Source organism: Meleagris gallopavo, chromosome 25 (genome assembly GCF_905368555.1).
Source record: "Meleagris gallopavo chromosome 25, MGAL_WU_HG_1.1, whole genome shotgun sequence".
NCBI lineage: Eukaryota > Metazoa > Chordata > Aves > Galliformes > Phasianidae > Meleagris > Meleagris gallopavo.
The window spans coordinates 5,376,421-5,398,056 of record NC_139428.1 but is presented as its reverse complement, the minus strand read 5'-3'; the positions used below and the strand labels follow the sequence as shown (position 1 = coordinate 5,398,056).

The 21,636-nt window shown below is 60.8% G+C and overlaps 1 protein-coding gene across 25 annotated transcripts in view; it reads right to left on the bottom strand.

Annotated features, from left to right (window-relative positions):
- Positions 1 to 21,636, bottom strand: part of MACF1 (microtubule actin crosslinking factor 1) — a 113,489-nt gene that overhangs the window by 72,095 nt on the left and 19,758 nt on the right. For 13 of the 25 annotated variants that reach the window (XM_085208894.1, XM_085208900.1, XM_085208897.1 and 10 more), the window contains exons 1-19: positions 9,974 to 10,939; positions 7,693 to 7,859; positions 7,314 to 7,426; positions 7,123 to 7,229; positions 6,846 to 6,965; positions 6,666 to 6,761; positions 6,295 to 6,422; positions 6,116 to 6,209; positions 5,293 to 5,447; positions 4,894 to 5,170; positions 4,441 to 4,569; positions 4,118 to 4,195; positions 3,752 to 3,913; positions 3,034 to 3,138; positions 2,615 to 2,710; positions 2,140 to 2,265; positions 887 to 1,039; positions 266 to 420; positions 22 to 148 (exon numbers count right to left, since the gene is read on the bottom strand). In XM_085208894.1, coding sequence (XP_085065020.1) covers positions 22 to 148; positions 266 to 420; positions 887 to 1,039; positions 2,140 to 2,265; positions 2,615 to 2,710; positions 3,034 to 3,138; positions 3,752 to 3,913; positions 4,118 to 4,195; positions 4,441 to 4,569; positions 4,894 to 5,170; positions 5,293 to 5,447; positions 6,116 to 6,209; positions 6,295 to 6,422; positions 6,666 to 6,761; positions 6,846 to 6,965; positions 7,123 to 7,229; positions 7,314 to 7,426; positions 7,693 to 7,859; positions 9,974 to 10,924 — 3,339 coding nt within the window. In that variant the 5' untranslated portion in view covers positions 10,925 to 10,939. Of the gene's footprint in view, positions 1 to 21; positions 149 to 265; positions 421 to 886; positions 1,040 to 2,139; positions 2,266 to 2,614; positions 2,711 to 3,033; positions 3,139 to 3,751; positions 3,914 to 4,117; positions 4,196 to 4,440; positions 4,570 to 4,893; positions 5,171 to 5,292; positions 5,448 to 6,115; positions 6,210 to 6,294; positions 6,423 to 6,665; positions 6,762 to 6,845; positions 6,966 to 7,122; positions 7,230 to 7,313; positions 7,427 to 7,692; positions 7,860 to 9,973; positions 10,940 to 13,323; positions 13,417 to 14,343; positions 14,422 to 15,402; positions 15,508 to 16,277; positions 16,368 to 17,419; positions 17,482 to 18,476; positions 18,565 to 21,247; positions 21,510 to 21,636 lie in introns of those variants that run through there. The other 12 variants (XM_085208910.1, XM_085208919.1, XM_085208918.1 and 9 more) reach the window with 4 other exon arrangements.

Here is a 21,636-nt window from a genome sequence, read left to right as displayed (position 1 = left end):
GCACTGAAGTTTCTACCGCACCTTTTCCATGCTGAAGCTCTGCACCAAGGCTATGTCCTTCCGCAGGTAGTTCCAGGAGATGAGGCTCTTTGTGTTCATGTGGAGCTGGTGCCAGAGAGCCATCACTTTCTGGTACAACTGTTCCACCCTGCGATGGGAATGAGCGGCTCCATCAGCCCCAGTCCTCCCGGCACATCAGCCCTAACCCCACTCTTTGCACAGGAGGTCTCTGCACCCCTGGGCCCTACCCCCGGCAGCAGGTTACCTGTTGGCCATCTCGATGGCCTCTTTGTTGGGAGGGGGGATCAGGAAGCACACGGAGGGCACCATGGCCTCGTTTCCCGTGGGGCTGATCACCTTCCACTTCGTTCTCTGCGAGTTGTCCTCCAGCACGCACTCGTCGTTCCGGCAGATGGTGATCTGCAGTGGCACCAACAACAAACACGCAGCCCGTCAGTGGGGCTGCACCCACCTGCGGCTCACACCCCTCCTGCAGGCTCACATCCCCTTCAATCCCTGCAGCTGATCGAGCAAAAGCACGAGACACTGCCAAGTGGAGCAGCACATCCATGTCTGGAGAGGAAGGGGCCAGGAAGCGGAGCTGGCTGCCACACATGCTGCTTTGGCTGAGGCTGATGAAGCCCATCCTCCCTGGGGAAAAGGACTTTAACTCCTTCCCAGAATAAACCTGAGATGTGGAAGTCTCCTCCAGGAAGAACAGCCGGCTCCTTCCCTCCTCCTCTCTTCCCACTGCATCCCTGATTTTCATTGACAGACACCACAAAACTAGTTCTAAACCCTCGCAGGCACTTCTCCCCTGCCACGCTGTGCCCTCCCACTCAAAGCCGGGCTCAAACCCACACAGCCTTCCCCTCCCAGCCCTCACCTCGATCTGCCGATAGTCGCACACAGCCTTGATGGGGATGGTGCTCTTCACCAGGTGCTCCGGGTTCCTGGGCCGGAGCTGAACGATGCTCTTGGATCGTCCCACCAGGCTGGCGACGGAGCTCTTCGACTGGATGAGCTGCTCCTTCTCATCCTGGCAGGGAGAAGGACAAAGCACAGGTTACTCAATGAGCAGAAGGAGGAAGAGAAAGAGGTGGAGGAGGAGGAAGAGGAGAGGTTTCTTAAGACATCACAGCACCCCCACCCCAACGCTGCCCTTCCAGAGCTATGCTGGGACTGCAGGGGCTGGACAAGCATTGGGACATCAGAGCTGCTGCCTGCCCAGCATGGGGAAAAGGGACTGGGAGAGATGGATGGGAGGAAAGATGGAAGGGAGAAGCCTTCAGACCAGGGGTGGGACCTCTCCACTACTCCTCCTGCTGCCCCCATGCACACCTCTGGCTCAGGCTCTTAGGACAAGAGAGCACCGTCTTTCAAAAGGGAAAAAAAAGAACACAGTATACACCAAAATTAATGTCCCAGGAGGTTTTACGTGGCAAAGAGCAGGACAAGCCCCAGCCCAAAGCCAGGGGTGCTTGGTTGCCTGGAAGAGACACCACAGAAGCATGCTCCCTCTTCTAAAGCAAAGAACGGAGGTGTGTTTATATCAACGGCTGGAATAGGGGCACAACAGCTGATCTACACCTCAGGAGATGCGATCAGCAGGGGTGATGGCACAGGTCTCTGGATGTGGGCAGAAATCTGTTGGTGGGAGGAACTGCTGTACCCGACCCCCTGCATGATGGGGTGACCCAGGGGTTGGTGGCAAAGCTCCCATGGACAGGACAGGGACGCGTGCGGCTCACGGGCGGCTCGGGGGATTGGTCACAGCTCGCTGGCACAAAGGCTAAAGAGGATCCCAGAACAATGCTGTCCCTCATGCTTTATACTCTCAGGGTTGGTTAGTGTGCTATGAACAGTGCGGGATAATTTAATGGTAAAAGGAAAAAAAAAAAAAAAAAAAAAAGAAGAAATGATTAAGTAAACTACCTGTGCCTGTCCCCGGGAGCATGATTGGAAGAAATACAACTTTAACTCGTTAGGTAAGAAAGAGTGACAAAGAAGCTGCCAGCCTCCACACACACAGATTGAGTCCTTCTGCCCTTCCATCAAGGCAGGGGTTAACCCACACCCAAGCCCTCCCTGCCCACGTCTCCACACCCCACGCGGGTGGCAGGGACTCCCAGAACCCACCATGGAGTCCTGCAGCAGGTCCTCCAGCCGCGTCAGGCTCGTGCTGTGGTCGCAGGAATACTTCCTTCTGATGGAGTCCTGCAGGTTGCGCAGGTACGCCTCCGACTCACGGGCATCGCTGAAGAACTGCGAAGCCAGAAGTGTCACAGAAACCTGCGCAGCTCAACGCGGCCATCAGCAGCACAGCACTGCAGGACAGCAGCCCAGATCCCACCCAGCAGCTGCCTGGTCCCCTCAGATATTCCCAAAGAGCTGCTAGAAAGAGGTGGGCAGCTTGGAAGCAGCACCCTGACGAGCAGCGCAAGCTCCCGCTCCCCTCTGCCAGAAAGGGAAAGCAGCCCATGAACCTCATGCACTGGGATGCAGCCAATGGAGTGGTGCACTGGGCTACAGTGGATGCTCTGCAACCCACACACGCAGCAGGGTTTGCCCTCCCGCTCAGACCCAGCGATTTGGGGCTCCCTGTCCCGCGTACCTGGAAATAGGCGGCGTTCTCCTTCACGTGCTGCTCCACACACAGGCAGAGCTGCTTGATCCACTGCCACTGGCTCTGCACAGCAGCGCTGTAGGCCTGGGGAACACACAGCAAGCAGCAGTGAGCGCTCACCACCAGGAGGGTCACAGGAAGGACACAGCCACAGCCGGTGGGATGCACATAAATGGGCAACGCTCTGCCTGCTGTGGGTCTGTTTGGACACAGACGAAGCACAGAAAGCAGAGCAGGAAGTGGCACACAAGGGCTGCTGCAGGCACAGATCTCCTCCCGCCTGCAGGTCCCACGGCAGGACGAAGCCCTCAGCCCCATTACGTGCTGTGAGGGCTCCCTGGGCAGGGCAGTAGCTCTGCACGCCTCCTACACTCACGGCAGATTTGCTGCCCCCAGCACCCGCTCACCTCCACAGTTTGCTTGGCGGGGTGGTTCTCCAGGGCCAGCAGCTCAGCGGTGTCTTGGAGGGAGCGGAAGATGTCCTGCTTCTCCTCCAGCTCCATCGTCAGCTCCTGCGTGAAGGACACAAGCACAGTTCAAATCTCAGCTATCAGCAGCAGCCTGCACTCACAGCACGTGTCCAGCTAATGGAACAAGCAGTATCAGAGCGCTGCAGCAAACAGCAGCAGATCTCAGCTGCTGATAGGAAACCAGCAAGGCTTGTCCGAGCACCATCAGGCTGCCCTGTGCACCAAACACACAGGGCAGACCAAACTCCGGAGCTGGAAGCCTGCCCAGGGACCTCCTCAGTTTCAAACAGTACAATTGTGGGAAGACAGCAATTTATTTATACTGCTTTAAAGAGGAATCAGCTTTCCTCTTTAGCCCAGACTTCTTCTTTTTTGTCTGTGTAAGGATGTCTTGTTTCAAGCAGTGCTAAAAAACATCTTTTGATGCCTCTTCAATTGACACTGAATTGAGCAGACTTTTTTTGTGCCTTCAGCCCCAGGGAGAGCTGCACTCGTGAGCTACAAGCTGTGACTCGGGAAGCATGCAACACGTGCCGTGCATCCCTGGGACTTCTGCATGGAGCTCGAGGGCAGCGCGGCGCAACCAGGAGTTGCCCAGCCCAGCCCAGCCCAGCCCAGCCCAGCCCAGCCCAGCCCAGCCCAGCCAGCCACTCACCGAGAAGTAGTTTCTCTTAGCTGCGATGTTCGGGTTGTTGTCACTCCAGTCGTAGGCCAGTTCCTCCTCCTCCTTCTCATTCAGCCATATCAGCTCGGCGGTGGCCCGAGACACAAAGCCGTGCAAGCTCTGCAGGTGCCTCAGTCGGAAGCTCGAGGTTTCCTGGACACAACAAAGTGACCCATCCCTGTGTGAGCTTAGAGAGCCAGGGCTGAGCCTCGAGAGATGCTGCTCCCTCACCGCCCTGCAGCTGAGCGGTCCCTCCCGCCCTCGCAGCAGAACTGGGTGCTCGACCCGGTGCCCAGGACACAGCAGGTGCTCCCTGCAGCATCAGGCATTGCTCGAGGTGCAGACAGACCCACTCACCATCAGCTTGCAGTACTGTGTCTCCAGCTTGCCGAGCGTCTCTGTGTAGCTAGCGCGGAAATTCTGAGACATCTTACCCTGAGGGATGAAAGCATTCCTGTTATCTGATTCAGGACGGCATCCTTCAAAACCCCATCTCCAAATCCATCTCCCCAGCTTTGCGTGAGCGAGAGAGGGCAGAGAGGATGCTCAGGGCAGCAGCAGCCCAGCATCACTCAGAAGCTCTGTCCTTAAAAACCCACCTGCCCCATCCACCTCTACCCACAGGAGGGGACATCCTGACTTTGTCACCCTCCCATGCACACAGCGCCGTGCTGCCATACCTCGTACAGCCGTGCCTCCTTGACGTTGGAGCCCAGCTCCTCCACGCTGCTGTGGATGTGCTGCTGTGTCTCCAGCTGGGTTTCCACGCTGGGCAGGTCGCTGCCCCATTCTGCCCGCTCCAACCTCATCTGCAACAGGCCAAGAGTCCAGGTCAGCCCTCCTGGGCTGGGGACTCACCTCAGAGGGCCAAGAGAACCTCCTGGGTAATGAAGGAGGTGATGGGTGGCACAGCAGCCCTGGTAGGGGGCCCCAAGCCCACGGGACTGACTGGTCACTGCAGATTTGCATGCAGCTTTGAAAGCATCCTCCAATATGCAATGAAAATCGGGATCACATGAGAGAAAACAAGACAAAAGCTCTCCAGAAACTCTGAGCCATCAAAACAACCACCATCTCCAGAGAAAACCGCACGTCCTCCCTCGTCAGCGTGCAGGAAGGCAGTCAGCGCTCACCTGCATCTCCTCCACCCAGGCCAGCAGCTCATACACGAAGCGCAGGCTGCCTTCGTCCTCAGAGGAGGAGATGGCCACCAGCTCTGTCCTGGTCATGGGCTTCCTGAACCAGGAGGCAGATGAGGTGTGCAGCCCTTTGGTCAGGGATTCGCCCTTCAGCTGCGTGGTGCTCAGGGTGGGTGCGGGCGCCAGCTCCAGCGTGGAGAAGTGGCCCTTTCTGTACAGGTTGGTGCACTCCAGCCTCAGCGTCACCAGCTCGTCCTGCAGCCGCATGATCCTGGAGGAGCAATGGAGGAGTGAGCAGACGAGGCCGACGCCGTGCTGCCTCCTGGCACGTGCGAGGAGCGGGGACGACACGCAGCCCCCCCGGAGCCCAGCTCCCAACACAGCCCCACTCACCTGAACGCCAGCTCCTCCAGCTGGTAGTAATTCTCGTCGCGGAGGATCTGCACGTCCACCTGCAGCTGGCGGAGCAGCCCCTCGCACTCCTGCAGGTACACCACAACGTCGGCCTCGTACTGCACCGGCTGGCCGGCCTCCAGGTGGGCAGCATCCTGCGTGCAGATGGGTGAGACTGAGGGCTGCTGCCCCAGCCCTGACACGTGGGCAGAGAGAACAGAAACCCAGCGCTGACTCCAGCACCAAAAGGACCCCTTCACCCCTAAGCTCAGCTACGGCTGTGTCTGTTAGAACTCACACCTCACTCAGGACGTTGCTTTTAAAAAAACTCCCGCAGACAAACCTAAAACTGACAGAGACGCCCCATGCAGTGACTGTCCCTCACATGGCACCTCACTTCTGGGTTGGATTTAACCAGCCAGCTTCCAGACCCCGCACCTCTGTGCACCTCCATCTTCCGGAACAAAACACTTCCTCTACAGAAATCTACTCCACAGTTAGTATGTAGCTACAGTCTGAAGCCGAGTCTTTTCTGCCTCTCTTCCAGACAAACGCAGCAGATTTTTGTGGTTTTTTAAGCCTCGTGATGTCACAAGCTTTCCCAGAACTGCAGCCACCTCCCAGGCCAGCAGCCCTGCAGGGTCCATCCCCAGCTCAGCTGGCACCCACCACCATCCCCCAGCCCTCCTGGGACGGGCTCCACATCCTACAGAACGGAAAGCTGTCCAGGGGAACTCACGCCCCGCAGTAAGCGGGAGGGACAGAGATGGGCGTGAAAGAAGAGTCAGAAGAAGGGAAAATAAGAGTGTCAGCCCCCACTCACAGCTTGCAGCGTGTTCTTCGCAAGTGTGAGTTTTTCTTCACAGCTCAGAGCGCCATTCTGGATTTTGTTGGCGATTTGTAGCAGCAGCTCCAGCCTGAGGAGACGGACGGGAGAAAATGAGAAAGGCGCTGGGTCACCCCTTTGGGCACAGGGTGTCCCTGTGGGGCTCGGAGGGGCACCTTTCCACCGCCGGCCGCAGGAGCTTCTCACGCTCCAGCATCTCGATGATCAGCTTGCCCCACTCCTCCTCCACGTCGTTGGGGTGGTACCCCTGCGGCAATTTGATGCGTCCAAACTCAATCCACACCTGCAGAAAACACCAACAAAATGGCAACTCACAGCTCCCTGAGCTGGTCAAAGTGCGGCAAGGAAGGCGGCGCTGTGAGGCAATGTCTGTCTCCACTGCCGAGTGCTCTTTGCTGAATTATTTGCCCCGAGGGTTATTTCCACTTCTCCATTCCAAAATAAACCTGGAGTGAGTACACCACAGTCTTGCTAAAAGCGCAGCACTCCCACCTGCAAGCCTCTGCACGGCCACGGCAACCCTTACCTCTAACAGCTTGTAGAGCTCCTCTATCCTTCCCTTCTCCTGCTCTCTCGCTGGGATTTCAGTTTCTTTGAAGTGTATGTATTGGTTATAAAGTGCCTGTGATGAGAAAGGCTGCATCAGAAACCACCCTGGGGAACAGCACCACGCAGCACTGTGTGCAAGGACCGCAGCAGGACCCACCTTCAGCTCTACGGGGTTCTGGGGGAAGGATTTATCCGACATGAGTATCGTGTGCTGCTTGATCCAGGAGATGAGGGACTCCAAGCGGGTCTGGTACTCCAGCCACCTCGAGTCCACCTCCTGCAGGGGAGAACACGCCGCAGTCAGCACTGCCACATCCCCGCATCCCTCTGGACCTGGGGAAGCTCCCTCCTCCCAGAAGCTGCTCCCGGCCTGTAAGGGCTGAAGGAAGACCTCCGGGCCCCTCCCGAGCCTGGTGCTGAGCCGCATTGCTTACGATGGCACTGATCCCTTCTCCTCCCTCAGGGACTTTGGGAAAGGCATCGTAGATTGAAGACACGTAAGTTATCACCGACTTCTCATCCGGAGATGGAACATCCACGTCTGCAGAGGGGGAGCAGAAGCTGTGAGGACCGGAGCAGACACCGCGCTCAGCTCTGCCCCGCACCGCCCTCAGCAGCTGCTCACCTTCAGCATCCAGCAGCCGCGTCACCCCCAGCCGCTCCGCGATCTCGAAGGCCTGCTCCAAGTTCTCCCGGTTACTCTGGACCTGCACCCGCTCCATGTCCACCAGATCCGGCCTGCGAGACACGTGTCAGAGTCCTGACACCGGGGCACAGCATCCCAACCTCGTTAAACCTCACCCCCACCCGCAGCCTGACGCCTCCGTCGCTTTTTCTGAGCGTCTGCCCTCGGCTCCTTGGCACAGATGGTTCCAAGGGAAAAGAGACCCTGAAAACCTCACCTGCATCCCGAGCAACTGCATCCCACCACCAAACACAGAGGTGGGCAAGGACCCCCGGGAAGCCCCCAGCCTTCCTCCCACGCACCAACAATTCTCACCCACCTGTATCTGTGGATGAGCGCATTGAACATCTTCCCGTCGCTCCAACACGAGGAGAAGTTGGTGCACTTCACCCCGATGTAACCCGCTGTCACTTTCTGTGTCCATAGCAGCAGTTTCTCCTTGGCTGACATGTCCCCTGACTCCCCACTGATGTAGATGTCAGAGATCTGCAAGCAGGAGCACAGCAGGGGGTGATGCAGGGAAGGCTCCACCAGGGCGCTCAGCTCCTGCAGCAGGGCTGGCAGCCCCCAGCAGAGCAGGAGGAATCTCCTGGTGGCTGCGAGGGAGACGGGATGCTCAGACGGTGAGCTCAGGGACAGTGCTGCGTGCGGCGTGGTTTGGGCAGAGCACAGCTCCAGGCGCAGTACCACCAAGCTCACCAGTGCCACTCCTCGGGGCAGAGCAGTGCCCAGAGGTGCTGCTCAGTGACAACCGGAGCAGAGGTGGCCCATGCCATCACAGCCAGCACGGCAGCTCGGAGCAGAGCCACCAGCCGGTTTTGGTGGCAGAGGGCAGGATGGGAATGCCACATCCCAGCTCCCCCTCACCATGCCCAGTGCAGCTGGCAGTGCCAGCACAGCCCTGCAGCAGGACCGACCACCGCCACCGCCTCTCCATAGGAGCACAGCACCGGCTGCGGATCCCAGGTTTGCACGTGACAACACGCACGTGTCTCCATACCAGACTATTTCTGATTGACACGGCTTGCTCCCCACCCATCCACCCAGCTCCCCAATTAGCACAATTACCTCGCCTTAATTACGGGGCAGACAAAGAGGAGGGTGTGAACTGTGCATACTTTCTGGGTGCTGGCAGAACACAACCCAGCTGCTTCCTGAGCATTCCTCCTCCCAGCCATGCCGGGATCATCAGCACCAGCCCCACCTGCTGCCCCTCCAAGTCCAGTTTGTCCCCAGAGCGCCCCATCACTGCATCCCCCAAGCCCTGGGCAGCAGGGATGGCAGGGCTCCCCCCGCCCGCCGTGCCATTGGTATGCTGCAGCTCACCTCCCTCCAGCCTGATCCGCTGTCATGCACAGAACCGCTCTTTGTGCAGCCAGCGCCGCCGTTAACTCTTCCAGACCCAAAGGCTGTGGGGCCGAGGACAGTGATGCACCGGGTGGCTGCACAGCTCCCAGCATGGAAGGAGCCCTCAGCACGCTCATGGAACCCCGGTGCAGGGGGCTGACCTGCCACGCTGCCCGGCAGGGACACTCCTTGCTGCAGCCAGCCCCAGTAGTGCCTTCCTTTCCACCATCCCCACCTGCTGGGTCTCCCCACGAGCGCATCTGTGCAGGAGACCCTCCTGGGGGGGCCTGGAGAGGCGCAGGGTGCGGCACCGGCTCCACCCTCCTTTCTTCCTACATCAGTGTCAGGACTGAGATTTAGGGAGGCAATAGGCAGATGGTAACACCAGGCAGCTCCTCGCGGGCCTTTCCTGCATCAGCCTTCACCAAGCAACTGGTGGCCTTCGCAGTGGCACCGGCCCTAACACAGCACAGGCACGGGGCAAGAGCCCAGCCTTCCCAGCACTGCTCATCCCATGGCTGTGAGCAGCTTGGTCAGACCCGAGCTTGAATTCACTCTATGAGCCACCTGCAACAGCAACAGCTCCAAAGCCAAGCACAGCATCACCTTCTACTCATGGAGACCTTTCTCAGAACGGGCAGATAGCCCACGCTCTCTCCCAGCAATGCTCTGCCATCTGTCACCTCTAACTGCCCCTTGGAGCAGCCCCTCACCGACTAGCAGGGCTGTCCCAGCACCCCATCCCTGAGCATTGGGGTGGCCCCAGGTGGGTGTGATGCCCACGGAGCTCACCCTGCCCTCAGCCCCACACCGAGCTGCCGCTTCCCTTCATCAGAGCACGGCACAAGAACAAACCCAGGTGACACGTTTTGAGCCCCCCGACCACCACGCTCACCCCCTGGCACCACAACACCACGGCAAATGCAATCACATCAAGAGCCCACACACCCGTGGTCCCAAACCCACCAACCTCACTGAGAGCTGCTCCCCACCATGATGGGGTGCTCCTCACATGCGCCCACTTTCCATTCCCGGGCTCCACATGAACAAGACCCAGCGGAGATGCTCGAGGGGAAGAGGCTCTGCACCTCTGCCTGCCGCTTCCCACCCCACCTCAGGTTGTGCCTCGCAGCGCACAGCTCAGCACCACTCGCAGTGCTGACCATTCCCAGCAGCCACAGTCACTGGCGGTCTGCTGGACCGGGTTCCCCCCCCACTCCAAAGAAGGGACGATGGCACACGCAGACACTGACCGTTCCTCCGGGCGGCCCGGAGCTGCCCAGCAGAGCCCGGCGCTGTGCGGTGCGCACGCCTTCAGCAGGAGAAGCCGCAGTCCCACCAGCTCCGGTGCTCCCGGCCCGCTCACTGCCGTACCCCGAGGAGCAGCAGGCGGTGCCACCAGAGGAGGACCCGCCGTGGGACGCCGGCAGCCCGTGCACGTCGCCCTGCCCGGCACCAGGTGACGGCAGCACCGGGGACTTCCCGACACCAGGATTTTCCATCTGCTCCACCATGGGGGACGGCGTAGACAGTTCTGAAACGGTGCCCGGCTCCGCAGTGGAGGTCCACGCAGCACCGGAGCTTGGCTCCCCGCTGCCCCCTCTCCCCCACATCCCCGGCGTGCTGCTGTCTGCCGGCTCCCAGCTCCGCGCCGGCTGCTCTCCGCACGCAGGGCTGGCTGGGGACCCCTCGGCGCGGTGCTTCCGGAGCCCATCGGGGCCGCCTGGCAGCGGCAGCAGCACAGCCCTGGTGCTGCCCGTACCGCCGCGCTGCAGCCGGACCAGGCGGCTCACGGCCCGCTCGCAGCCCTGCTCGGCAGGGTTCTCCAGCAGGCGGGCGATGACGGTCGTGCCCTCCTCAGGGGAATCCCCCGCAGTCTGCGCACCCCTCGGCTCCAGCACCAGGTGCGCTTTCTGCAGCTCCCCCTGGAACCTCTCCTTCACCTGCACGATGCGCCCGGGGTCCCCCCCTGAGTTCCGGCTCCCGTCGGGCTCCTCGTGCTGCGGTGCTGCCTCCAACTTCGGATCCTCATCCACCCCGGGCACCGCCGCGGCCGGCAGCTCCTCCTGGGGGGCCGCCGCCGGCACCGCTCTCTTCTTCCCCCTCCTCCTCCGTTTGAAGCGAACCCTTTTTTTGGGGGGCAGCGGAGCCAGCCCGGCAGCTTTTTCTTTCGGCTCTTTAACGCAGCCCAGAGAACTCCCCATCTCCTCGGCGCCGAAAGCACCGGGAACGCCGCCACCACTGCCGCCTCTACTCTGCTCTCCGGCTCCCAAAGAAATCCCAGTGTCAGCTTCATGGGCTCAGCGCACGTTTCGCACCGCGCAGCGCCGCGGGCGGCCCCCGGCATCCCCGCACACCCGCCTGCTGCCGCCAGCCATCTTACAGCCCGAGCTGCAGCGAGACACATTCAAAGCATCTCACTGCAGTTCAGAAATCACTTGACCTAAAAGCAGACGGAGAGCGGATTGGCTGCGGCTTTCTCTCTCCAAATATGAGGTAATTGGAGCACTGCCCTCAGCCAACACAAACAGAGAGCAGGAACCAGACGGAAAGCAGCGAAAGGGGAGGGGAGGCTGGGAGGGGTAGGGAGGGAAAGAAAAGCCACAAGAAAATGGGAAGGTTGGGAAAGGTACATAAAGGAAGGGGTGGGAAAGAGATGGGAAAAAAGCAGGGAGGAGTCAGAGCCGCTCTGCACGCACACGGACGGGGATAGGCATAGGCACGGGGATGCAGAATGCTGCCAGCTCCCACGGGGCGCTCCGGGAAGGCTGCTCTCATCGTGCCCCCGGCACTGAAATCCCTCCAGCCCCAGCAACACATCACGTGCCCACCCCCCCGCCCAGACGGACAGTGCTGGGGCAGCCCCACGGACACAGCAGCCTTTGGTATCAGCGGGATACGACAGCAGCCCCCGCCCCAGAGAGCACTGCAGACCCTGCTGGGCTCAGCCCCGCGTCCTGCATTGGGCGCTGCAACGCTGCAAGGAGCGTACGGCACCCACAGCACAGGGGACCACGTGCCAGCAGCAGGGATGAGACAGCAAATAAGCAGAAGATAAAGATGGAGGGACAAAGCCCAACCACAGCCACCTCCCGAGTCACTCCTCTGTGACAAGGGACCCATGGACACCACCAGCCCCACAACACGGGGCAGCGCCGACCCGGATCACAGCACCCAGCACTGCCACCATCCCGCCCCACACCGCTCTGCTCGCTGTCGGAGCCGCCGGCTGCAGCACCAGGATACGGGAGATTAAGAGGCTCACAATGGAGCTACAGCCCAGAGAAAATCCCGCTGGCGCAGGGAGGACGTGCGCAGGCTCAGGGCTGCCTGCCTGCAGTGGGGCGAGGGGAGCACGGGCAGCTCCCAGCACCCCCAGCAGATGGGACCGGGTCTCATCAGTGCTACGGCCCCGCTGGACCCCAGGGTCACCACACCACAGCACTCCACTGGGGGCTCACACCCTATTTGCCCCTCCCCCCCTTTCCCCAGAAAGACCCTCCCCAGTAACACGGGGCACTGCCACGGCCACGCGGCCACTCCGGCACAGGGCATGCAGGTGTCTCCAGACAAGCAGGAGCACCCAGGGACGTCCTCGCATCGTCCTCATTCTTCCCCATTAGCAGGGATGCTGTCATCCCCTAGAAATGCCATCGGAAAGGGCACTGGGCAGCAGCCATGTCCTGGGAACACAGCAGCCCTGGCCCCTGTCCACAGCCAGAAATGCCTTCACCCCGAAAGCCGTCACGTTTTTGGAAGGAACCAACGGCCACGCCGTGCAGCCAAGGCAGCAGCTCCCTGGGGGCTGCAGCTCAGCCTCTGGAAATGAAAAGCTTCCTTAAGGGGCCTCAAACCAGCACTCGTCTCGCATGGAAAATGCCACTGAGGACACGTCAGGGAACGGGGGACGGCCTTTGGGCCACAGCCACCAGCTCACGGCTGCCACCACCTCCAGCCCCGGCTCTGCTCCTCGGGCACTGCGCACACAGCGGGACCCCAAGGCTGGTGCCCACCCCTGAACACCAGGTTTGACCCTTCCCAGCTGAGCGCTGTCCTCCCCAGCCTGGCACATCAATGGGGCCACATGTCTCCTCCCTAAGGGTACCAAAGCTATCTCTGCACAACCCGAGGTGATCAAAGACCCAAGAGTCTGTTTTGCATCCGTAGCACCCAGCTGCTGGAGGTGACCGTAACGGCACCCCTGCCTGGGTCAGACAGCATCGCACCCCATCCCAGCCCACGGCCACACAGCCCACGTGTGCCATCCTAATGAGCCCACGCTGACAGCAGTGCATCCATCCCACCCCCACCAGCCACCCCACTCTTGCTCTCCTCCAGAGGATTCGTCTGAGCAACAGCCACTGCCAACCACCGCGGTGCCAAGCCGAGGCCACAGCACACAGCCCATCATCAACAATTTAATTATGTAAATGATGAGACAAGGGAGTAGTTATTCTCCAGCACCAGTCTCCATGGCACTGCCATGCACGTGAACCCCCGCCCGCTCGGTGCTCCAGCATCACCCGGAACGTGTGTGCATGGACTGACATCAGCGCGCTGGGAGCAGCCCACGCCCCGCAAGGAAGAAGGGTTTGCTGCCTACCTGGAAGTGGAGGATGATGGTCCATATGAGCCCCAGGGTGAGCTTGGGATTTCCATCTGTAATGTCATCGTTGCGAATGTTCACCAGTTTCACCTGGCAAAGAAGCAAACAGTCAGAACTCCCCACCACCACGGGACCAAACCCCGGCATGGCACAGCGCACAGCCAGCCCTGCGCCCCAGGTGTTGGGGCTGCGGCTCCAGTGCTTCCACAGCACTTAACTGCTCCACTGCTGTTTGTGGGGAGAAGTGCCCTGTCCCCAAAGCCCCAAGTGCTGATGCATAATTTAATAGCTACAGACCACAGAGCGTGGTGAAAGGAGGACGGCCGAGCTTTATTAACTCCCCGGTGGGTTCAGAACCAAGCTGTGCTCATCTGTCCTCCCTAACAAAGGTGGATAACCCAGCACCCACCAGGTCCGTGCCCTGGCAGATGCAGCTCAGAGCTGCTTCCTCATGGTTGCTTTGCTCTCAGGGTTCTGTAGCAGCAATGCCAGGAGAGCACCGAGCACCAGGAATGTATCGAGCCGGATCCATGGGGGGTGCTGCCCCCAGCAAACCCCACCACCAGGCCAGCAGCACGGAGGAAAAAGCTGCTCTATCTGGGGGGAGAAACTGCCTGCAGCCGCCAGCAAAATGAGGGGCTGGTGGAGGAAGGGGGGCTGCTCCCTGGGGCAGGGCATGTGTGCAAATTTATCCCATGCCCTCAAGCAGCAAAGAGAAAAACCTCTGCTCTGTAACAAACTGGTGCAGTTCAGCAGTGGTGCGTGGCTGGAGGGACAGGCAGAGCTGGGCAGCACCCAACAGAGGGGGAGCTGCTGTGACCCAGCAACGTCCCCACAACACAGCACCACAGCTCCTCGGTTTGAAACCGTTTATTTGCACCATTACAGAAAGTTCTGTGCCTCTGGGATGCACACCCAGTGCTGCTACAGCCGTGAGAGGGGAGCACAAAGCCCCCAGGGCTGCTGCTGAGAGAGCTGGAACCCCACCATAACACCCCCCACCCCCTGCAGCCTCACCTGCCGCTGCTTCAGGAAATCCAGCGCGATCTGCACGTTCTGCAGTCTGTGGAATCGCATCCGGCCCTTCTCGCGGGGCTGCAAAAAAGGTGGGGGCTGCAGGGCTGCCTCGTGGGGATGCAGCGCCTGCACTGCACTGCACTGCTCTGCACTGCACTGCTCTGCATGCCCCGCATGCTGCCTGCAACCCGCCGTGCCCCGTGCACATAATGCACTCTGTGCTCCTTCCTCATTCTGCAGCTGAATAAAGTCGTGGCCACGTGAAATCCCACTGAAAGAGGGAAAAGCCCCCACGGCACACAGGGCTGGGAAGGCCCCGAGAGATGCTCTGCTGAGGATGTGCTCTGGGCCACTCCACACCCCAGAAAGTCCCTGAAATGAGGCTCCAAGCTGCTCCCAGCATCGGGCACAGCCAGCTCAGCCCCAAGAGTTTTGTAGCAGGGATCAACTGCTAGTCCCTAAGTGACTGCCCGAGGCGAGGCGTGGGCACAGCTCCTCCCATGCACGAGCCACAGCACTGTGTTTGAACCCCCAGGAGCAGTGAGGTGCCCCAGCAGAGGAGTGCTGCCCAAGGATGGAGCCGCAGGGGCAGAGCCAGCACTGCAGGAGGAACAGCTCGTGGGGGGGCTGCACCCACAGCTCCCATGGACACTGTGCAAGGAGCACAGGGCTGGGAAATCAATCTTCTTAGCCAAGGGGGGTGGGAGTCTGTCTGTACACGGCAGGCATGGCTGGGCCCCGTTAGGTTTCACTCTCATCTCACTCACATGCATGGGGCCATCCGGCCCCGTTGCCACCCAGTGCCCGTGCGTGCCATGCAGTGGGGTTAGCAGACAGCACTCCAGGCTGAGCAGGGACCCAGTGGGGTCCGTGGGAGCGTGCAGAGCCCATTGCAGCCCCGCGTGCAAGCAGAGAGCCCAGGCAGCGCTTCGCTCCTCCGCTGCCAGCATCGGGGATGCACGGAACACCCCGGCGGCGAGGGGCAGCTCAGCACCTCGCAGCGCTGCGCTGGGCTCTGTGCTGGCACTGCGGTGCCGGCTCTGGGCCGACTTGACCTACTTCTTCATCATCATCTTCCTCCTCCTCCCGCTCCTCGCTGCTGGCACGGCACCAGGCCGGCGCTTTCACCAGGCGGAGGCTCCTCTGAGCTGGCGGCTCTATTTGCTAACGGACCGACGGAGGGGGACACACACAGGGAGACAGAATGGAAACCAAAATGCAACATCCAGCGAAAGGAAAACCCACGGAAAGGGAAACCCATGGAAAGCCCCGCAGGATCCTCACTGCCTCTCCTGGACACCCCGAGGAGGCTGTAAGGGGTGGGACCCCCCTGCAGCTCTGAAGCCAAAAGGAAGAGGAAGGTGTCTGGGTCCCAGAGCTTCATTTGGCTCTGCAGCCCCACAGCAGCTCATGGGCGTCTCAGGAGGTGATGGAGGGAGTTAAAGAACTCTGCTCGGATCCTAATTTAGGGAACGCTGCAGCAGTTCCTGCTGTGCTACGCTGTTGCACCACTACATCTCAGTAGTGTGACAGTCTGCAAAGGAGGACAGAGGGGGTTCTGTGATGCTTGAGATGTGAGAAGAGAGCTCTGCACGCCAGCTCCGGGGCACAGATCGGCTGTGGGGCTGGGCTGAACCGGGCACAGGTCACAGGAATAGCTGCTGTCAAAGCCACTGCCATCCAGCAACTTCAGTACAAAGCAGAGTCTGGGAAAGAGGGCAGAAATCCTCCACAAAGAGGGCTCTGCACAGGGCACCCCAAACTGACGGCCTTGGTGGTATCCAGGAAAGCAGGAGGAGAGCGGGGTTGAAAGAAAAATGAACAAAATGACAACCAAAGAAACCGATGCACGTTTGGAAACAGAACTATGGTGTAAGGAATGGCTGTGAAGGCACTGGAGGAGGGGAAGGCGGGGGGTACAGCACTGCACTCACCAGCTTCACGCCTGACAGCACCTCCAGCAGCGAGACGAGGTTGTGGCCGTCCCTCAGGTCCTCATAGAGGTCATTGATGTGCTTGCGCACCTGGAGGGGAGGGAAGGGGACACTCTGGCTGTTTGCAAGCAGACCACTCCCCAGCGTGTGCATTTAAGATGGTTATTCCAAGAGGATCACTACAGAAAGCAGCCTCCAGCTTCCAAAACGACCCGGCAGATGATGCTGCCTTCCTCAGATGCACCAGCAGGTCCCCATTAACCCACCTCTCCCCCAGGACATCCCATAATGCAGCACACGGAGCTCAGTGCTGCAGCAGCAGCTGAGCCAACTGCACTGCCCAACATCTCCTAAAACACCACATGGCCCCACTGATGAGCAGAAAAGATTCCTCCTGTGTGCACCAGCACAAAGCCTCCATGCCTGCTCTCTCCCCCTAAGCCCACCCCTCATAAGCCCTGCCCAGCTGCATTACTCAGCCCCAGTTATGTCCCACGGCCCAAACCAAGTGGGCCCACTTGGCCTCCGAGAGATGTAGAAGGGAGCTGAAAGGCTGACACAGATGTTTGCAAAACTGCCTGTAAAGCACCACCGTGGTGCTCCTAATACCCAAAGCACTTTTCCTCCTTTTGCAAAAGGAGAATTAATTTAAAAATTACTTGGCAGTTACACAAGAAAAGCACCTCGTGGTGCAACATTCATCCCAGCACATCTGCACCTACCGGAGGAAGGCTTGGATGACACAAAACATAACCAAGAGCTGTGGGCCAGCAGCACTGTGGTGTGCAGTGGGGTGCTGCATATTGGGGTGCTGCATGCAATGATGCAGCATGGCATGGTGCTGCATATTGGGGTGCTGCATGCTGCACACACACCGTGACTTCCAGCAAGGCCTGGGTACACAGGAGGTGAAAGTTGCCACCAGGGCTGCACTGCGATGTCACAGTGCCCTCCAAAGGCACCAACACGATTCCAGTGCAACCATTTTGCTCAGAGTATGAACACGTTTTATACCTCAGCACCAATGCATAAGTTCCCAGATTGTAAAGCAGGCTTTTATCTGCCTGTCCTGAGCTGGAACGGACAGACAGACAGACAGACAGACACTCAACCTGCCTGGAAACAGAACACGCAGCTCTTACCTTCATCAAGTGTTTATTGACCCATTTAGTGAAGGTTTTCTTTTGGACTCTGTCCCGTTCATCTGTGAAAAGAAAACAAAGGCAGCTCTGGGTCAGTGTTTTTCATGCACAGACTCAAATGAGGGGAAGGGACACAGAGGAGTCGCTGCCGGTGCCAGAGCTGCTGGCCGAATCCTGCTGCTGTATGGGAACAGGGGCTGCTCACCCACGGGTCTGTGGGACGGGGCTGTGCTGGGAGCCAGAGCCTGGCCGTGCACAGGCACAGAGCAGGGCAGGGGAAGCTTATTGGCAGCTTATTCTCCATGTATTTTTGGTTCATTGGATTGCTGGGACTTAGGGCTTATGTCCATTGCACAGCTCAGCCCGGCCGGGCAGGGGACGCACAGCGCTGCCCTCAGGATCCCACACTGGGGGCTGAGGTGCCCCAAGCCCTACATCCAGGCAGCAGGGCTCCTCCTGGGGGGGATGGGATGGGAGCTTTGTGCCAACACGGCACAGCAGCAGGGAGCTTTGTCCTGTTGTGCCGGGTGACAAAACCACACGAGAAACAAAGCAAAGGGGGAAAAAGGCTCCGAACCGCTGTGCCGCCTGAGGGGCCACCTGGCAGCCCCCCCCCGAGGGGCGCTCGGCATAATCTCACAGCCAGCCCCGACCAAAGGGGATTGCCCGCTTTAACGGCGTAATCTCAGAAGAGAGACGGCACCTGGTGCGGTGTGGAGAGGGACGCGATCAGAGGCACGGCGCTGCGCGGGCAGTGTGGTCCCCCACCCCCAGCAGCACTGCCAGCACGGCTCCGGGAGCCCCGAGCCGCCCGCACACCGGGCTCTGCCTGGGCGCGGTGTCCTACAAAACCCAGCTGAGCCCCTGTGCGACCGCCTGGCACTGCTGCCCAAGAGGGAAACCGCACTGAGGGACGGCTCCTCTGCCCACCCCACAGCCACGGTGCCGCGCCTTCCTGACCCCTGCCTTCATTTAACGAGGGGGGCGAGGTTTGTCCCCGCTGCCAGCGCGACGCAGAGCCCAGAGGCAGCGCCACGGGGCTGGGAGAGGCACTAACCCATGCAGCACATCCGGCACAGCACGCGCGCGCTCAGCCACCTCTCCTCCATGCACAGATGCTGTGCGTCCATGGCCCACGCTGGGTCCCGTGGGGCGGCCGCTCCTCCGCTGCGGGGCCGGGTGGGAAAGGGGCTCCGGGCGGCACCTCCAACCCCGGTGGGTGACGGCGCGGGTGGGTGACGGCTCGGCCGCAGCTCCTCCCTCCGCAGCACTTCCTACACCCGCTGTCCCCAGCTCGAGGCCCGGCAGTTCCTCCTTTGGGACGTCGCCCAACGCCCCGCGCACACCATCGCTGCCCCACGCTTCCTGCAGTGCTGAGCCCCGCAGGGGATGGGCGCTGCTCCGGGAACCGCAGCGCCGTGCCTCCGACGTCCCCAGGTCCCAGCAGAGACCTTTGCAGACTTCAGCTCACTGCAGCTTTCCGCAACGAGGCAGCGGGGCAGGGGGGGCTGTTCCTCACCCACGGAGAGGGCAGAAATGGCTGCAGCGCCCAGCAGCGCCGCACAGCCCTGGAGCCGGGCACAGCCCGGCAGGCACTGCGCTCGCTTCTCCCCCTCTTGTTTTCCAGTTAATTGCTCTGGCCGTGCGGACGGGGCCAGGGCGGACAAAGCCAAGATGGACAATGCCGGGCTTCTTTCCCTGCTCGCGCCTCCCTGCAGCGCTCTCCTCACCAGCGACGTCCCGGGTCTGAAGCGCTGGCGCTGGGTTCCGGCTGTGGGCTGCCGTCCTGCCCGGCATGCGGGGAGATAACGGGTGCCTCCTTTATCATCTCCTCTCTTCCTTTTCTTCTAAATATAATCCCGCTGCAGACCTTCAGGTCCCAGTCCCGGGGAAAGGCAGCAGTGTCCCTGCGCATGGCAGGGGCACGTGGGGAAGGGACGCGTCACCGAGTGCTGCGCAGTGAGGCTGGGGTGGGCCGGGGGCTCCCGGGTTTTCTCCCTGCACCCATTCGCACAGAAGCCGTGTTTTGCCCTTTTTGGCTCCGTTTCACCACCCCCAGAGGGCCGTGACTCTAACTGGGCTGCACGCACCCCATCGTCCCAGCTAATTATAATGCCCGGCTGCTGCTGGCTAACGATATTAAGGCCTCGCAAGCTTATCCCCGCTGGATAATCTTTCCCAGACTCACCCCCATGCAACCTGTTGCAGCCCCCCCCCGCGCTTCCCCGTCTGTCCCTGCCCACCGCTGACCCCCCAGCCCCATGGCTGCCGATGGCCGCGGCACAGCAGTGACAGCGGGGCTGCAATCGGTGACCTTGGGCCATCACTCCCTGCGCAGCGAGCAGCGCCGGCTGCCAGCAGAGATCCTGCTGCCATCGGGCACCCGAAATCCTTCATCACGCGCCTGTGCCAACGCCGGCTGGTGCTTTTCAGCACATTGGATGCCTTCAGAGCTGCACAGACGTGCCGCGCCTCCGTGTTGCTGCGTTCCCAAAGCAGGTGAGGCTGCGAGGAGACCCAAACCCAGCGAGTCTGGGCACAGCCCCAGCACCACTGCAGAGCTGCACCCCGGGAATGGGAGAACCGCCCTGGCCCACATCTGCCCCACATCTGCTCTCTGGTGTCCGGAAACAGAGGCATCAGATACAACGGTGTGAAGCGATATAACAGGGTAAAAAGCGTGTCCAGAGCACCACTGTCCTGCGGCACAACCTGTCCCAGCACACACAGGTGAGGGCAGTGGGGTCCCACATGGGTTCCCCACAGCTCTGCTCCAGCAGCAGCTCAGCCCTGTGCTGTGGCACAGAGCACAGCTTGCAGGGACGTCTCTGAGCCGCGCACGCCATGAAAGCCGCTCTGTGCACAGCAGCACCCGGCCGGGCGCGGGGTGAAGGAGGGTTTTGTTCCATAGGCACATTTAGAAACAAACTTGAAATTCTGAAGCAAATCACTTTCACTTCAAACTCCTTCAAAACATGAAAATAAAGGGGATGCGTTTTTTAAATGTGGTACTTCCAAGATGGGGAACGTGCAGCAAACTGCCCGGAACGCGACGGATCCAAAACGTGCTGGCTGCCAATGTGAGCGCTGACATAATCCATCACGACAGCCGAGCTAATCGCACAGCAGCTACGGAGCGTTGCGAAACGGGGAGAGGAGACGGCTGTGACTCAGCCCGAGAGGAACGCAGCACAGAGACCTGCAGTGCAGGACTGTCCCACACAAGGGACGCGGGGACACCCGGGAGCGGGGATGCAGCACAGCGGGGTTGGGCACACAGTGGGTGCAGGATGAGCTCCGTGCTCTCAGGCGCTGAGTTGGAAGGGATCTTAAAGCCCTCCGGGCCCCAAGCCCTGCTGCGGGTCAGGCTGGCAACGAGATTTATATCTGCCCTGGAGGTGTGGGGGGCAGGAAGGAGCGCCTGCCACAAGTGTAAGGGGGGAAAGGAGAGCATGGAGAGAGCAGAAGGAGGGGCGGCCCTCGTGTTTTCTCATGGGCCCGAGGAGGGCTGGAGCCGCCGAAACCAGGAGGGGGTGCGGGGAGGAGGCGGCCCGGACAGCGAGGGCACCGCTCAGCCCTCGTGAGCCCTGCGAGGAGCCGCGCAGCAGTCCCTATTTTGGGAAACTGAGGCCGGGTGAGCGAGCAGCGAGCTGCTGTGCGGCACCGAGCGCCCGCCTGACGTCAGCAGAACGCAACCACGTGCGGGGTTCGCACCGACACAAAAAGCGGCGCCGGACCCCCGCCCCGATGCCCCCCGGGGGCGCCGAGCGGAGGCACCGCGCAGCCCCCGCGGCCCCACCGCTCCTCCGGGCCCCCCGCCGCCCCTACCTGCCCCGCTGCGGCTCCGCCAGTACAGCACGCCGGCGATGCCCAGGACGTGGCTCAGCACGAAGGCGGCGGGCGGCAGATAGGAGCCCTCCGGCAGCGGCATCGCGCATTACAGCCCGCCCGGCGCTGCCCGCGCGGCTCCCGCCTTCCTTCCGCCCCAACACGAGCCCGGCATCGCCGGCTCTGCGGGCCGACGGAAGCAGAGCTGCAGGACGTCCTCCCGGGCACGGCACGGCACGGCGGCACGGGGCGGTGCGGAGCTCAGAACGGGGACAGAGTTGAAGCGGAGCTCCGGGCCGACGCCAACATCTTCCCCGCGCGGTCAAACTTTGGCCCCCCCTCCTCCTTCCATGGGAGAAACGTCATCTCCCGGATTTCCATTCCCGGCC